Here is a 17,889-nt window from a genome sequence, read left to right as displayed (position 1 = left end):
GAAGACTCCCCCCCAAAGTTACCTGTTCCCCCGTGGAGTGGAACCCTCTAGTCCGGCGTTTCGGTGATTTACAAATTTTCTTGTAAAGGACTCTGGATCTGACTGAGATCTGTATCCCGGCCGAGAAAGCATCCTTACAAGTGTGTATCTTCAAAGATTCAAAGATCGCTGTAACGAATAGATACACGTTCCTGCGTAAATATGTGTGTATGTAACCGCAAACTACATTACATATCACATATTATATTATTAGGAATGTACTTACCTGATTCAATAAACACTAGCACCTTGCACTGAAATATTTGTCGTCTTTTACGCAATGTCGAGCTCACAATGATTTATCGATAACTACGCTTGCTTGCACGATAGGCGCAGTTCGAATTTCGAAAATAGAAATACAATTATTGGTATCGACGAGACCCTGGATTTGGTCAAAATGACACTAATTAGGATCAAAAAAGATTTTTCATACAATGTAGTATACTTTTGGCACTCACTTAGGAGCAAATTGATCCCAAAAATTTGATCCTAGGAGTAGTGTCATTTTCACCCACACTTATCAAATTGACACTCGAAGATTTTTTTTTGGGTGTAGTCGCATGTTTTTGTTGCCCATTTCATCAGTGCCCTTTTTGTCCACTACCCATATTGGGTTGTTGTACGGAGACACGGATTTCTGGATTATGCCGTTGGATTTTGGATTTCCTTGTTAACAAAATCGGCCGCCCCCATGGGGTACGGATACAGTTTTGTATAAATAGGTTCTTCGTCTATTGTTCTTATTGTGGCTACTACCGAAGTGTTGTACGGTAGTGCCTCATTGGGGTCCACCCACACTTATCAAATTGACACTCAAAGTTTTTTTTTTTGGTGTAGTTTATATATATTTTTTTAAATAGTCCAAAAGCATCATGTTGTTTGGGATATTTTCAGACAAAAATTAGTGTTTCAGGTAGGGCCCACGTTTAGTTTTTAATTAAATAACCTGCTCTTTTGTGCCTTTGTTCATTATTTCATATATCTCAGCCCTGGTTTTCGCGCGCACATTCAAAATGAATTCCTGGTTGTATAACTTATCAGATGATTAAAGAAAGTAATGCTATTACCAAAGGTGTGTGTCTTTAGCAACATAGATTAAATGAATTAACATATTTTAAAAACCGAACTATTAACTTTTTCTCTCACTCGCCGAGAGTCTAACATCATGCAGAGGTCGCAGTATGATTTGTTTAAGGAAAAGTTTCAGCACTTAGAAAAGTATTATGAAAAACTTAAAGGGTTTAATTTAAAATGTAACACTTTGTGGACTCGAGCTCGTAGAATGGAAGACCCATTTCTCAAAGTGATTCAGGCTAGTTTTACATTTTTTTACAAACACTGAAGAGTTTTGTAATTATAGCCCTAGATCATTGAGGCTCTTTTTCACTTTGTTGTCGTAAGCAATCAACCAAGTTTAACAAGAGCTTGCAAGACATATTTTGTATTCCAACGGCAAGTGTTTGATCATGAACATTTTTTGAAAACTGATTTACTGCTCTTGTTATTACGTCTAAGCTCAGGGTTTAGCGAACATGGTGAGTAAAGGGCGAATAGATTCCAATGTGACGCTTTTTCCGTTAAGGATGTCATCACCAATTAGTTTTTCAATTAAAGGAATGAATTTTTTGTATGGCAAAGTTCTTATAAACAATTAGCTCCCACTTTGAAACCGAATGAAAATATGTTGCATTTTAAATTCCATTCGAACTATAATGTGTCCTTGATAGCTTATTCAAATTTCTGGAACATATAAAACATAAGTTTTTAAACTGTTTCCACCGTTAACCTCCGATGTTCCGATCCCAAGCTGTTTCACAGTATTTTTAGTATATTGTGCCCATTCCAAAATAAACAGAAGTTCAAAACGAAAAGAAATCAATGTCAACGAGAATCAAATGCCCAAATCAAAGTACCAGGCGATATGCAAGTAAATTTGTTATACATTTTATTTTAATAGTTAAAAAACAGTCCCCACTCATTTCATTTTCGAAGAGTACATCGACCCGCACTATTCGGAAATGGAATATCATTTTAAAATTGACTGCATGTAAAATATTTTCGTTTAATGGGGGTTTATCCACCGCGAACCTATACGTAGCAGACTTTAAAAAAGTGGTGGCCACACAGACTTTATTACATATCCACTTAGTAAATTGAAAGCCTTAGATAAAGGTTAAATCAAGTATAGTACTTTCAGTTATCCGTTATAAAAATAACCCTTCACCACTGTAAGCACTATCCTTAAAGTTAATACAAATCATTATTATTAACGGCAACTATCTTGACAGCCTGTAGTTACTGGAAGCGCTGGGGTAGTTTATGGTTCCGAAAGTTTTCGACTGTGCTTTAGGGTATTTTGAAATCTGGAGGAGTTCCTGGTTCCGGAATTTAGCCTGGTGGTCAAACAATGTCTACTGTACCTACAGGTACAGCAATCTTTGGAGGTGTCCCCATAACGGTGTCAAATTATGGTGGAACAATTCAGATTTTATTGCGTTCGAAAGATATCTTCCATTCAAATAAATTCCAGAAGTTTTTGCCTTGAATTGGTAAATAAAGAACTTTTTTCCAATGGACAGAGAACCAATAATAGGGCTTTACCTGTGGTATCTGAACATAAAAAACCGTACCTAAGCGGTCGGACTTTAACATCGGAGAGAACCCAATGGCATTCAATTTGTTAGCGTAAAGTTTCCTTGCAATCCTATTCTATTTTATATTAACTGTTCTTATATTCCACCTGGAACTGACTAAATAATTTATAAGCATCATTTGTCTGCATATCTCTTTCTATCTCTTTCCTTTGCATTATTTTGGGTGACTTCAGTTTTCTTGATATTTCTTTATCTGCAAATGACTTTGTTAATGGCTTTTTAGAATTACCATTACAGCGAGTGAACTGTATACGTAATTCATTCATTATATGGAAGGATTTCTATATTATTTCACTCCAAAAGAAATGGTACGAAGACATAAGAGCTAAGAAAAACTGTTATTTCTTTACTCTTTCAACCCTGTACTCTCCGTTAATTGATATACACGCCTCTAACAATGCTCCTTACAGCCCTTAACAAACAACAAATTTCTTAGTCTTAAGCTTTCATATTTTTTATTAAATCTGTTTTCTGAAGGGTTGTAGAGATCATTAGTATGTTGTAATCGGCAAACGAATCTTGGTTTTGACAATGGTATTTTGCAGAGCTCGCAAATAACTGTTGACCGTCTTTCTTCTCGTGCTCTCGTTGCGAGCAAAACCGAAAAAGGTCCTACTGTCTCGCTCTCTCTCTGAGCAAGAGACACTTGCTGTCATCATTTATGTTTTGCTGTTGAGCGCTTTTCGTTGAGCTCGTTGTATGTTGCTCCTTAATGAGCAGTGCGTAAAGAGCGAAACGAGAAACGCTCGCACAATGACAGTCAACAAAAGACCGATTGACCGAAAAACTCAACGCAAACGGTCTTCACATTTACTTTCGTTGTTGTGAAAAAGAAATAATATAATTTGCTTAATACAACATTTTAAATTTATTTTCAAATGTTTTGGTTAACAAGTTCCATTTCGATTCCATATTCCATATAACAAATTGATATCAAAAAGCAATAAAAAGTTTCAGAATATGTTGTTTTTACATTTTATTTTAACATTTAACATTTTTTATATATTATGTGTTAAGCTTTATAACTAATAAGGCGTTCAGATTCTCTGCACTAATCGAACTTTTTCGTTCACTTAATATAAAGTGTAAGGCTGAGAATGCCCGTTCGGCTGCAAAACCGACGATTAACGATTTGCTTGCCTATGCGTGTGAGTGTATACCAATACATACGCAAAAGACCGTTTGCCTCACCTGAACAGGACAAAACGGTCCTGGAACAACCATAACAAAACAGAATAAAAAAAAAGGTTTCGCTCTGAGCGCGAGCGAGCTCATTCAAGAACCCATTAATCGGTTGCTCTCTGAGTCTTTTCGTAAAGAGTCAGGACAATACACTTATTTCCAGACAACGAGAAACGGTCAACAGTTATTTGCGAGCTCTGGTATTTTGTAAACTACTATAAGTAGTATCTGCTCCAGCTCCACATCAAAATTAGTCAAAATAATCGATTACAAGCACAACAAGTTAATTTATAAAGAATATACCATACCGTTCCAAAAACTCCACTTAGAATGCTCTTTAACAGTACTTTTTCGCGATTTAATGCTGTCGTCCAATTTTTAAGCTTTTATCTTTGCAGTCACAATTTCTAAATCGCACTTTTGCAGCTTTTTTAAGAAAGGTCAAGTTTTTCATTGTTCATAGTTTTTAAGACAATGTGTCACTTTCGACCATACTTTTAAGCTATGGTACTTCCACAAATTATGTTTATGAAGTTAACTAATTATAATAGCTAATATCAACTTTTTTTTCCGCTAAGCTAGCGGGTTTTTGCAAAAGACGTAGAACAAGAGTAAATATCAAGCTGTGTTACAAAACTAAAATACAAATTTTCAGTCGCTTTTGCAAAAAATTCCGGTGCTATTTGTCATCTTCAAAATTGTTCTCCCCTTAAGAATTCTTATCACCATACATGACCAAAATTTCATTTGTTCATGTGAATTTGAAGAAAATTATGCCTAAGAGGATATTTTATTTCTTACCACATTAAGATGGTGTGTGTTTGTGCCTAACCGAAGTAGACACTCGCAATACGATCGCGTCGCGGCAATGATCAATGACCACAATCGATGCGGGAACTGCGCTGAGGTTGAGCTAACGTGGTTAGCTGCTAGTTGAGATAGTGTAGGATTACGAACTCTATTTCCGTAGGTTGAAAGTAGAACCGCGGAGTTATAGGTTGCGTTGATAACTGATTTATTCTTAAGCTGATACATGTTTATATACTATCTGGAACACGAAGTTTAGTGTTATGATTAGTGAAATAAACTATAATCTAGAGTAGGTCAGGGAATTTTGATTATGGTAGCAGTTTGCGTAGTTGGCTCGGCTGACACTGCAAAATGTTCTGACTGCACTAGCGGGTCAGTATAATATGCTGATCAGCTATTTTCATCTGCATTGGGCGCTACTGAGCGCCTGGTACTGTTCCCTACTTGGCTAATGCTTGGCTTGTTGGGTGCTGGTCATGTTGAGCACCCTTGGGTACGAACAGTGTGCATTTTTCACAGCAATAGGGATTATACTTAAAATTATATCAAATATAATATAGGGATTATACTTAAAATTATATTAAATATAATATAGAAACTTACTTTGACGTAAGTCCGTTGCAAAAATATGACGGGCTGCAATTAAGAGCTCTTTCCTGAGATGAGCGGCCTCCTTGGGACAGTTTTTCATCAAATTAAGCATGCCACTGATTACAGATAAAGAGCTGGCGACCACTACTTCCTAAAAGAAAAAGGTTACAAAAATTATTATAGTTGAACACCAAAAAATATTTTAAACACGAAATGTTGTTTTCTTTTGCAATTGCGGGTAATGACTTTTACAAACAATTCCTCGAAATGGTTGCTCTGAGATTGAACTCAGTTATTTTTGGCGACCGTCTAGAACGGTGTGTAAGCTTTGATATTGTCCAACTGCAAAAATGTTTTCAACGATTATAAAATTATATTCGTGAGCAGGATTTTTCTAATTATTGCTGCTGAACGTGTTGTTACACAGTTTAAATCTTCTTTGCCAATACCGTCGCTACAAGACTTTAACTTTCAACCCGCCTCTTCGTTTAAAGGTAAAATTCGGAGTTAATAAGGATATGCATTGCAAATCAACCAAAAACTGTTACTTTATCCGTACATAAGTAAAAAACAAAGGTTACAGTAAGTCCATAAATATTAAAATATATGTAATGTATCCGTCCGTCCGTCCGTAAAGGCACTGAAATCTTGTAAACTAAAAAAAGCTATAAAGTTTAAATTTAGGTTACAGATTATGCAAGTTTATTTCATCCAAGTGCCACGTCCACCCTAACGCCCACAAGCTGCCTAAAACTGTGGCACTGACAGTTTTGATGATAGAATAAGAAATAAAAAAATATTTGTTTGTTTATCAATTTGTAATCTTGAAAAAAATCGCTTTGCTGCACTCACATCTCCATCACTCTTGCGCTCCCCTAACCTAAGTAACGGGTGTCTAATAGTCGAGGCACTCGACTATAGCGTTCCTCCTTGTTTTTATTTTAGTTTGTTTCAGAAAATGATTGCTATATTCTTGTTGCTTTTAACTAATCTTACCGAAACTTAATTTAGCCGTCACACAATGGCATCTTTGATCAAAAAACGTGCCATAAATCAAATTTTTGATGTCCTAGAGTTGTGACGCAAATCATTCGAGAGGAAATTGATCCACTATTTCAAATTTGTAACCCTAATAAATATCCGATTTTTATGTTCCCTTAAAGCTGACCAACTTTTTACTCTAAAAAAACGAAATTTTTAGCTAATGTACCTCACCTATGGTAGAATAAATTGATATTAGGAAAGTTCCAGATACGTCTGTTTGCGATATCGGCTGCTAGAACCAATAAAAACTAAAAGGGTTGGTCTTAGAAATTATATATTGTACGACCAAAGATAATCTAAACTACAAGATGAGTAACGGCCATACAACGGAATGTACGTCAACATTTTTGGTGGATTTTCGATCTTGCTAGTGTGTGTTGTCCGTGTAAGGCTTTTTGGTTGTGTTGGTGTATCATTTCGTGTGGTCTGCTGCATTAAAGGCTCAATGTCGCACTTGACTAACGCGAGGTGTCAATGGCCTGTAGGCCAGGGGTCTAGTTCCTTAACCGCGGGCATTGCAGTTCGGAGTTCAACTCCGACTAGGAACAACTTTTTTTTATGCAATCGCTCTTTTTTTTTAAGCAATTAAATAAAATGAGCATGGTGTTCATGGTGTCTTAAACAATCTCCGTGATGTTCAGCCCATGTTTCAATAGATTTCTTAAAAAATGGCCGATTGAAAACATCAAAATAATATATCTATAGGAGCGATTAATTTCTAAAGTCCCACTTGGTACATCTAAAAAAAATGTCAACTATAAAAACATAATTTAAAATAATAAAAAAATAAAAAATCTTTCAAAAATATTATTTAAAAAAAACAGTCAAAAAAGTATAGCTATAAAAATAATAAAATAAAACAAATATAGAAAAAATTAAGTTGAATCCAGCTTCAGAGTGGACTCGAACCTGGATCTCAAATCCATTTTCCACGGGTCACCAACATACGCCACAGCCCGCTTATAAACCACATAAGCAATTCGTCTTTTAGACCGATTCCTTTTCGTCAACATAATTCAAGAATCGACAATTGAGACAAAAATGGAGTTTTGACTTTTTCACAGCGCGGAGTTTCGTGAGCGAGATAGCAAGAGAGAGGGAGAGAGAAGGAAGCAAAGCAACGGCATTCTAAAAATAGATTCCCATACGTGTAAGGTTTGCTTTGCAAAAATTAGGCCGCCTGTCTACATTTTCTTACTCCTCGTTACACATCTTGGTATTCTATGGTCTTTGGTACGAAGACATAAGAGTTGCGGAAAACGGTTATTTTATGACAATTTCAGCCCTGTATTCTCCATACAAGCCTCTGAAAAGGCTTTTATAAACTCTACCCTATTGGTATCTATCAGGTCACACTATATATATTGCAATGTATGCGTAATTCCTGGTTTAGACCATGACTGAAAGTTGGCGAGACACGTAATTTGGACATACCATATTTTGTATTTAAATATGGCGTTAAACATCTCGAAATTATTTAAACTTTTTACGACATAAACCACCCATACGGTTTCAAAGCTGTTACAGAAGAACTTAAACTGCGAAACGAAAATATATTACACACTCTTAATCTGACATGCGAGTATTAAGGCGAAATGGTTGAAAGTCAGCCGTTACACAGGTAGATTTTCATCGAAATACGCGGAATGGCTTAACGGCGATGTTAATCTGATGAGTACACCACACCAACGGGTCTTGCACGAGGAAGACAATTTAAAAGTATGGAGGATTCTCTAGACCACACATCGAAAAAGAATCTTGAGGATGCAACCAAAGTTTTAACAACCGAAAATTTACTAGAAGCTGTGACTTAATAATTTATAAATTAAATGAATTATTTATTTAAATTAAAAAAATTTTTTTTTAATTTTTTCTCATTTGACACGTTTTATCAAACTCGTACAGCTAAACACAGGTATATTAAAATTCAGCGTGCCGAATGTAAAAAATATAGAAATTATATTTATCTTGTAGATCGTATAATACATTTTCGTCACAAACGTTGATATCAGAACTTTTGTTTGTTGAAGGTGCGATCGTCACTAGATTTTTACCTCGTTAAGAGGTGTTTTTGTTCGATTATATATACCAGACTGAACAAATAAGTGCCTAAACTCCTCAATTTTCATCGTTAGGCTCTGAGCGTTTATGTGACAAAACTCTTCAAAGTGTATGGCAATTCGCATCTAGGATATTGTTTACCGCAGACATTTAAATAGACAACGAATTTTAGAATGACATATAAGTTGGAAATGAATAGATAGCACACCCTAAATAAAAGAACAAGCTTAAAGATTAATATAATTTTATAGTTATAAATATACAGTGGCGAAAAAAATAATAGCACCACTTCAATACATTTTCTTCTGGGTAACATAAATTTGTTCCTATAAATTTATTTTTAAGTGTTTTATTAAAAAAGCCCAAAAAATGGAGAAAAATAAAATAGCACCACTTCCACACTTATTAGCAAAAACAAAGCAGGGGTCAATTAGATTTATCTATAATTTCAATATTTTGAACATAAAAACTTTGATAATATCATTGAAATGGGGCGTGGAAGGCAATGCACTGAGAAAAAGCGTGATATCATCCAAAAGTTGATAAAGGATGGAAAATCTTACAGAGAAGTTGGTCGATTGGTCGGATATTAAAATAAAATGATTAAGAACGCTCTAAACTTTAAAGAAAAACCTGAAACACGAGGACGAAAACAATCTATGACCCCCCTTCACGTCAATCGATTGATTCGTCAGAACAAGAAGGATCCTTTTTAATCTGCTACTGAGCTTAAAAAGGAGCTTAAAATAAATGCGACGGTGCAAACTGTGCGTACATATCTCAGGGAATATAACCTAAAAGCCTGCAGCCCGAGAAAGGTACCACTTTTAAATGACAGACATATTTCTAGGCGAATGAAGTTTGCCAAGGATCATGCAAATTGGTCACCCAAACAGTGGAGGAATATTTTATGGTCAGGTCAGAGCAAGGTGATTATGTTTGGTGGAAAAAGATCCAGATCGTATGTCAGACGTCCAAATAACTCGGAATTTAAGCCCCAGTAGACCACAAAGACCATAAAGCATGTAGGGCGTAGTGTGATGGTATGGGCCTGCTTTTCCTATTACGGAATAGGCCCGATACAGTGGATCAAGGCCATCATGGATCAGCACGTATCATGGATACCATTATGCTACCTTTCGCAGAGTATGAAATGCCGCTCGTGTGGGTCTTCCAACAAGGTAATGACCAAAAACATAGCAGCAAGAAGGCAAAGAAAAGGTTTGGGGACAACTCTGTAAACGTTATGGAGTGGCGTCCGCAGTCTCCAGACCTTAATCCAATAGAGAATCTGTGGTCGGACGTCAAGAAGGCAGTCGCTGCATCAAAACCAACATCCATGGGATCCCTTTGGGAAGTAATTAAGGAGTCCTGGACTCAAATTTCCATAAAGCGATGCCAGGACCTAGTTGACTCCATCCCAAAACGCTGCGCACCTGTTATTTCCAACAAAGGATACACCACAAAGTATTAAATGAGGAATATAAATATCGATTTAATAGTTCCACATTGTTATCTCACGAATATTGGTAGTTCCTATAGTTTTAAACCCATTTTATAAAAGTGGTGCTTTTATTTTCGTTAAGTTTTTCGAGTTTTTATATAATTTCTTAAATAATTTAAAAACTAAAAAAAAATTCTATTTTCTGATTCTATGTTGCAATTCGATTCCAAAAATGTATTGCATGTTTTGACAGAGCTAAAAATATAGGTAGGGTGGCTATCCAAACATTGCTCGAGTAGGTGGTGCTATTTTTTTTTTCGCAGCTGAATAGTTAGTGGATCTCATCCACCAACGAAAGGAGCTTTGCCCTGTCTCATCTATTTGTTAAAGCGATCAATTGGAGAATATAAGAAAGCCGCGGGAGAGTCAAAACCCAACAGCTGTAGACTTAACTGCTATCCCGAGTCCTTCTTATATTCTCCCTTTGATCACAAGAGTCTTATTTTTTTCCGGATGTTCTCCAGCTTTATTATAACAACCGCATCGAGAACTGTGATTGCGCCCACCCGTTGTCTGAGGCGAATGACCTCTTGTATTTTTGGCGGTGGGTTGAGGTTTAATGAAAAACACATCTTGTGGTACAAGGTCTTAATATGTTCGCCTTCGACGCATTGAAACACCATGCGTCTAAAGATTGCAGGCAAAGTGCTCATTTTCCTCCCCCTCGGTTTTCTTTAGAGTTGCGCCCCAATCCGATCTCGTCGTTCGCCCACCTACTTAGTAACCGCCTCCAGCTATTGAACGCGGACCAAAATGTCATGCATTGCTCCAGATCGCTAATGCGTTGGAGCAGTGCCTTCATGGTGCGTTGTTCCACCTCGGTCATGCTGCCAGATATCTCCGTACTGTGTTCCGGAAACAGAGGTTTCATGTTCTCGAGCAGAAACGGTGAAGGTGTGTCAGACTGACATTTCGTCTGAAGGCTAGCCGACGAGTTTTCACGCAAGCGCACAAAACAACTACAATATATTTTCAATTGTTATATCTTACATTAAATACAAAAATAATTTGAGTCACAAACTCTCTCTCATAGAGAACAGTCGTGCCTTTCTATCATCGTTGCAAATCCAATGCTTACCTTACAAACCAACCTACAAAAAAACAACAATTAAAAACCAAACGGTAACTGCAAGTTCCAGAAGTGCAAGTGCCAAGCATATCCAACGCTCCATGAACGTAGCAACTTTACACTTTTCTGCAGCCACAATACTAATGCATTCGGAGGCACAGCGATACTGGTGCATAATTCTATCTCTCACACGCAACATTAACTGATCCGAGTTTGAAGCTATTGCCATTCTGATAAATTCCAAAACAAAATTTACACTAATATCTACATACATCTCTCCTAACAAACAATTTCGCACAAACAACCTCCAAACGTCTTTTCCCCAACAAGCCTACCCACTATAGTTCTAGGTGACTTCAACAGCTGGCACCCATATTGAGGTTCCCCCAGGGCCAACTCTAGGGGGCACATTGTTGCCAAATTCATAGACCGATCAGACTATATACTCCTTAACGACAAGTCTCTAACACACTATTCCACTCACATCACATACGTCTCTGATTTCTTTAGATCGAACAAACTCCTTTTAAATACCTCAATAAATTGCATTCCGAGTAAAGCAATCGTTTATAGAAATGTTATCTGCCCTCAACTCCCTCAAAGGCTCCACCCCTGGTATGGACCGCATCTCCTATTCAATGATTAAAAACTCACCACCCTCCTTCAAAATCAGAATCCTCAATCATTTTAATAATATTCTAGGTTCACAAATACCGCCAGACTACAAAGTTAGTCTCGTCCTTCCTATCCTTTAACCCCAAAAACCACAAATTGAACCAAAATACTAGACAAAATTATTGCGAAAATGTTGTGGTGGTTTGTTCTATTGAACAAACTCATCTCTATCATCTCCTAGGATTTTTCCAAGGCTTTCGACGAAAATCATAAACTATGTCTCCAACTTCATGAAAAATATGAAAATAATTATCAAAAACGGCAGAAATCTGTCTAGCAGCTTTCCTCTCGACAATGGCACCCCACAAGGTTCACCCATTTCTGTCATTCTTTTCCTAATTTCCTACAATTCAATAACAAAAATAATAGCCCTACCAAGGCAAATCAAATTCACTGCCTTAGCTACGACTTCCACCTAATTATCGAACACAACAGAAGAAAAAACCCAGTTGTAGACCTCTTTTCCCTTTTCTAGGAAATAGGTCATTGGTGTTCCGACTCTGGAGCCTCCCTATCAATTAAAAAATGGCAAAGCCTACACATATGCCGTAAACATAACTGTTAATCTGAAATCCGAACCGGCACCGTATTATTCCAGAAACTAACAACACAACAAACATACGTCTCACGCTAAACATAAACAAATAATAAAAATACTAAAACCAAAGTATGCAAGCCTCTGAACAATATTAAACACCTTTCCTCTCTTAAATACAACACCAACACTTCCTCGCTAATCCATATTGTAAAATCCATCCTCATCTCAAAAATAGATTACTGTCTGCCCATTTACGGAAACGCTACTAAACACCTAATTAACTGTATAAAAACTTCCCTAAACTCAGCAATCAGATAAGCGCTAGGTGCATTTCGGACAGTACCAACTAACAACCTACTTACAGAAGCCAATATACGCACTAGAACACAGAATAAAACTTTTGTAAAAAAAACTACTACTACACTCATTTGACACCCCTTAAAAAACTAACTAAAACCTCCAATAAGAACTTCAAATATTTCAGTACAATAGACAGAATAATTTACATCTGTAAGGAACTTCACTTCCCTTCGCACCAATAAAAAATACGACATGGAAATTAATAACAAAGCTACTAACACAACACTATCCAACTACAAAAAAACCAGCACATCTCCAACAATATGTCTAAAGAACACTCTGCCCAACCACCAATTACTTTACACTGACGGCTCTATGGCCAACGGTATAATCAGTTAAAACAGGACTCCTTCCCCACTACTCATCCGTTCACTCTAGCGAGCTAATAGCCATCCATGAAGCTGTTAAGATTGCGTGAAAAATACCAGGCAAACATGCTATGTGCTCAGACTCTCTCTCTGCACTAAAGTCCCTCACCAACTCCAATAACCATTCCAACTATCCCTCAACCATCAGAAACCTCGTTTCTTACCACTTCCCTAAAATTAAACTATGGGGGAAACTAATTGGGGATCCAACCCAGACACATCGGCATAACAGGGAAGGAAAACGCCGAAAAGCAGCTAAAGAGGCCCATAAGTACCCCCTTACATACTCCACTAACAACATTTCACAATTCTTGAAAAACACACACAATTAAAACAATAAAGGAAGTTAACTTCGGCAAGCCGAAGTTTGTATACCCTTGCAGTTATAATTATTAAATTAAAAAATACAAAAATGATATTCCCAATAGTATAAGATAATATGTCAAAAAACATAGAAGCTATAATTTGTTTCATATTATTTTCCCACCAATTTTCCGATCGTTCCTATGGCAGCTATATGATATAGTCGTCCGATTTCGATAAAATTAAATTCAAAATTCAGAACTAATTAAAAAATGTTATTTCCAAGCGTAGGAGGTTATATGTTATAAAACACCGAAGCTATAATTTGTTTCATATTATTTTTCCACCAATTTTCCGATCGTTCCTATGGCAGCTATATGATATAGTCGTCCGATTTTGATAAAATTAAATTCAAAATTCAAAACTAATTAAAAGATGTTATTTCCAAGCTTAGAAGGTTATATGTTAAAAAACACCAAAGATATATTAAAAAAATAAAATTTTATTCGATTATTCGTATGGGAGCTATAAGATATAGTTGTTGATACCTGAAAAAGAAATAAGACTTTTGGGAAAGTTTCAGCCCGATAGCTTTAAAACTGAGAGACTCGTTTGCGTAGAAACGGACGGACAGAATATATATACTTTATGGGGTCGGAAACGTCTCCTTCACTGCGTTGCAAACTTCTGACTGAAATCAATATACCCTCAGCAAGGGTATAACAAGCTTACATGTACAACATTGTACCTCCTTGGTACAAACAAATGCTACAGACCTCACCGCAATCCATCTGTCGCATACCACCAAACACCAATGGAAAAACACAAATACAAATACACCGGCTACGATTAGGTCATACAAAACTCACTAATGCCCATTACATGGATAGATCACTTCCTAACACATGCCCATTCTGCCACCACTCCCTAATAGACATCCAACATATCATTATCCACTGCCCTTCCTTATCCCAACCCAGATCAGAATCCTTCCATTCACTTAACCCCACCAACACCATCTCAAACCCAACTCCCGACAACGGCATTAAAATCATCTCATTCCTTGAAAAAGCCCAAATTAAGTTTAAAATTTAAATTTAAATAAAAATGTAATTAGTTCCACACCTCAGGAGAGCTTGCCTATAGTTTTAACTTTAAGCTAGCTTTATATAAATAAATGAAAACAATCTTTGCGTTACATTTAAACAAATAAAAAATAACTTCAAAAATTACGTCATTTTTTTTTTATTTTGTGGAGACATTAAAAATTTAGTTTTCCTTATTTATGGGTACTAACGAAATTTTAACAGGAATGTAACCTACATCTTGATTGACAATAATAATTTTTTTCCGATAAACAAACAACAAGTTTTATTTTTGTGTCTTTTGTGAAAACATTAATATTTCGAAAAACTATGGAAATAACTGATCTAAGTTACATTTCGAATGGGATGCACCTTTAATGCGACTAGTGGCAGGACAATTTAAAAATTTAAATAAAGAGTCATTACCATGACTGTGAGATCATTGGATCTCTTGGCTGGCTATACATTTTTCTACAAAATATTGAATTCAATTGCAAACCCTTCGAGAAATTCTGCAAAATGTCAAAATATTTTTTAAACTACACTGGCCCCAGTAATGCGGTAAAAAGAGTTATAAATTTACTACCGCTGTAAATTGTGCATGGTGAGGAAACTTTTTTTTATTCTGTCTTCATGATAAGAAATTGCGATTATTGCTTTTTGACGCAGATTACCGCACTCATGTCAATTTATTTTTTTTCTTTCTTGATCTACAGAATATTATTATACCTTGAAAATTCAGCGGTGTCAACTTTTTTTGACGTTCCATGACAACTTTTACACACCAAGAAAGTCCGAATAATCAATTATTAACTTCAACTATCCTTGCCCCACAAAGAATGTTTTAAGTTGTTGCGAATTTTGCTGCAGAAATTACATTTAAAAATCTCGCGTGCGACCAATGTCCAGTAAAGTAACTAAATACAAATATTTTATGAAATCTGACAATGACAGAAACTAATTCATAACTTCTTCACTTCGGCACGCCGAAGTTTCTATACCATTGCAGGTCGTTCAAGTGGGAGCATTGTATGTACAGAACTTTCCGATATTTAGAAAACTGAAAACTAATTACAAAAACTTTAAGATAATGTTTCATTTCAATTTATTACCGTATGTTTTTACTGAAAACGAAATGTATAATTTTGACATTAATTATCCGATCGTTCCAAAGAGTACAGGTTAATTTGTCAAAAAACACAGAAGATATAATTTTTTTAACATATTTTTTTACCCGTTACTCGTAGAGTAAAAGGGTATACTAGATTCGTCGGAAAGTACGTAACAGGTAGAAGGAAGCGTTTCCGACCCCATAAAGTATATAAAATCTTGATCAGGATCACTAGCCGAGTCGATCTAGCCATGTCCGTCTGTCTGTCCGTCCGGATGAACCCTGAGATCTTGGAAACTACAAAAGCTAGTTGGGATTTGAGCTTCTTGCGCAGCTCAAGTTTGTTTTAGCAGGGTACCACGCCCACTCTTACGCTCACAAACCGCTCTAACCTGTGGCTCCCACAATTTTCATGCTAGACAACAAATGTTAACTGAAATGTATTAGTCTCGTCAATACTTATCGAAAGTTTGCCAGGGCCACCCTAACGCCCACAAACCGCCCAAATCTGTGGCGCCCACAATTTTCAAAGTAGAAAAATTTTTTTAGCTGTAATGTATTAGTCTCGTCAATACCAAAAAAAATTTTGCAACGTCCACTCTAACGCCCATAAGGCTTAAATCTGTCTGCCACCCACATAACCATATATTGAGATAGCGGGTATGTGGCGCATTGGTTTTCTGCTTGCATATCTCTATCTCCCTTTGGTACCTTTAGCTGAGTAACGGGTATCTGATAGTCAAGGTACTCGACTATAGCGTTCTTCCCAGTTTTTAATTTTTTTTTGTATCATTCCTATGGGAGCTATTCGATATAGCAGTCCGATCCAGCTCGATTCAACATATATACTTTAGCTTTAAAACTGAGAGACTAGTTTGCGTAGAAACAGACAGAGGGACATGGCCAGATCGACTCTTCTAGTGATGCATACCAAGAATATTTATACTCCATGGGGTCGGAAACGTCTCATTTCACTGCGTTGCAAACTTCTGACTGAAATCATTATACCCTCTGCAAGGGTACAATAATTTATTTTTTAAGACATTCATTTCTTGTTTAAAAAAGAAACAAGTAAAGATTTTTATAAATTTGAAGGCTTGTCCCTACAAAAAAAGTGATGTTTAATTGTTGTTAAATTCAATGGATTTTTTTTAAAAGTTGGAACCATTTTTGGCTTTTAAAATGTCGCATTTTTTTCAACAAACCCTCTGCATTTTTCTACGTACTCACTTTGCAGTAAGTGCATCTTGCTCACATTTATAAGATGCCTTTGGCGTTTGTGATTCTGCGTCGCTTAACAGTCTGTTTCGCACAATCTTCTTAGATTCTTATGGCTTATGAAAACTTCTAAATGGCAAAAAAGGAAATCTAATTTTTAACAACTAAAATAAAATATTTCCTAAAAAATTTCCTTTAACGTACAGAAATTTTGAAAAGATTAAAATTAATTCAGAAATTGTCAACAGATTGTTAATCGACTCAGAAACACGATCGCCATAAGTATCTAATAAAAATCGTGAAATGGGGGAGTGAACTTTAAACTGAGTAAAAACAAAAAAAAAATATTCCTTTAGCTATGCAAGGGAAATCTTCGGTCTGCGAAGACATTTTTACATTATTCTTATTAACAAAATTTATCTTTTTTTCTATTTTTTTTTAACAGTTTTTAATGATGCATTCCCAAAACTTCCAAGAAGTATTTTCGACAACAATTAATTTCTTAGTGGAAAGAATATATAAAAATCAGTCCCTGCAAGTGATAGCAAACTCGTTTTTAGCAAATCCTACTACATCACCACTTTTTGCCACTGTGTTGGTCGAATATCTTTTAGAAAAAATGAAAGAAATGGGATCAAATCTGGAGCGTTCTAACTTGTATCTACGGTTATTCAAATTAGTTTTTGGAAGCGTTAGTCTTTTTCCAGTCGAAAATGAACAAATGTTGCGTCCACACCTTCATAAAATAGTAACTCAATCAATGGAATTGGCTTTGATTTCGGACGAACCGTATAACTACTTTTTACTTCTGAGGGCATTGTTTAGGTCAATTGGTGGTGGTAGCCATGACCTTCTATATCAAGAGTTTTTGCCACTTTTACCAAATCTTTTGGAAGGACTAAATCGCCTTCAGAGTGGATATCATAAACAGCATATGCGGGATCTTTTTGTGGAACTTTGCCTTACGGTCCCAGTTCGGTTGTCGTCTTTACTGCCTTATCTTCCAATGTTAATGGATCCTCTGGTTTCTGCTTTAAACGGATCCCCTACTTTAATAAGTCAGGTAAGTACCAATATTAATTATGAAAAGCTTTAAAAGTATTCTTGCAATATTACTGTAAACGGCCGTACACAGAGTTACCACGTGCACCGGGAGAGTACTTATTATACATAGCCGCGATAAAATCAAATGGTTTACAAAAAAAGGTCATAAGGTGGAAGAAAACATTAGAAATTGGGGGCCGGTGATGTATGTTCCAGTACAGCATGGTTGTATT

General features: G+C 36.2%; 1 protein-coding gene across 7 annotated transcripts in view; it reads left to right on the top strand.

Annotated features, from left to right (window-relative positions):
* The window catches only part of LOC119559607 (transcription-associated protein 1), a 518,267-nt gene that overhangs the window by 170,487 nt on the left and 329,891 nt on the right, over positions 1-17,889 (top strand). For 5 of the 7 annotated variants that reach the window (XM_037872625.1, XM_037872623.1, XM_037872620.1 and 2 more), the window contains one exon: positions 17,058-17,675. The exons of the other annotated variants lie outside the window; for them this stretch is intronic. In XM_037872625.1, the coding sequence (XP_037728553.1) occupies positions 17,058-17,675 (618 nt within the window). The remainder of the gene's footprint in view (positions 1-17,057; positions 17,676-17,889) is intronic. 7 annotated transcript variants of the gene reach the window in all.

This window comes from Drosophila subpulchrella, unplaced genomic scaffold (assembly GCF_014743375.2).
Source record: "Drosophila subpulchrella strain 33 F10 #4 breed RU33 unplaced genomic scaffold, RU_Dsub_v1.1 Primary Assembly Seq26, whole genome shotgun sequence".
NCBI lineage: Eukaryota > Metazoa > Arthropoda > Insecta > Diptera > Drosophilidae > Drosophila > Drosophila subpulchrella.
Note: the sequence above shows the minus strand (reverse complement) of the source record. Positions and strands in the feature narration are given on the sequence as shown.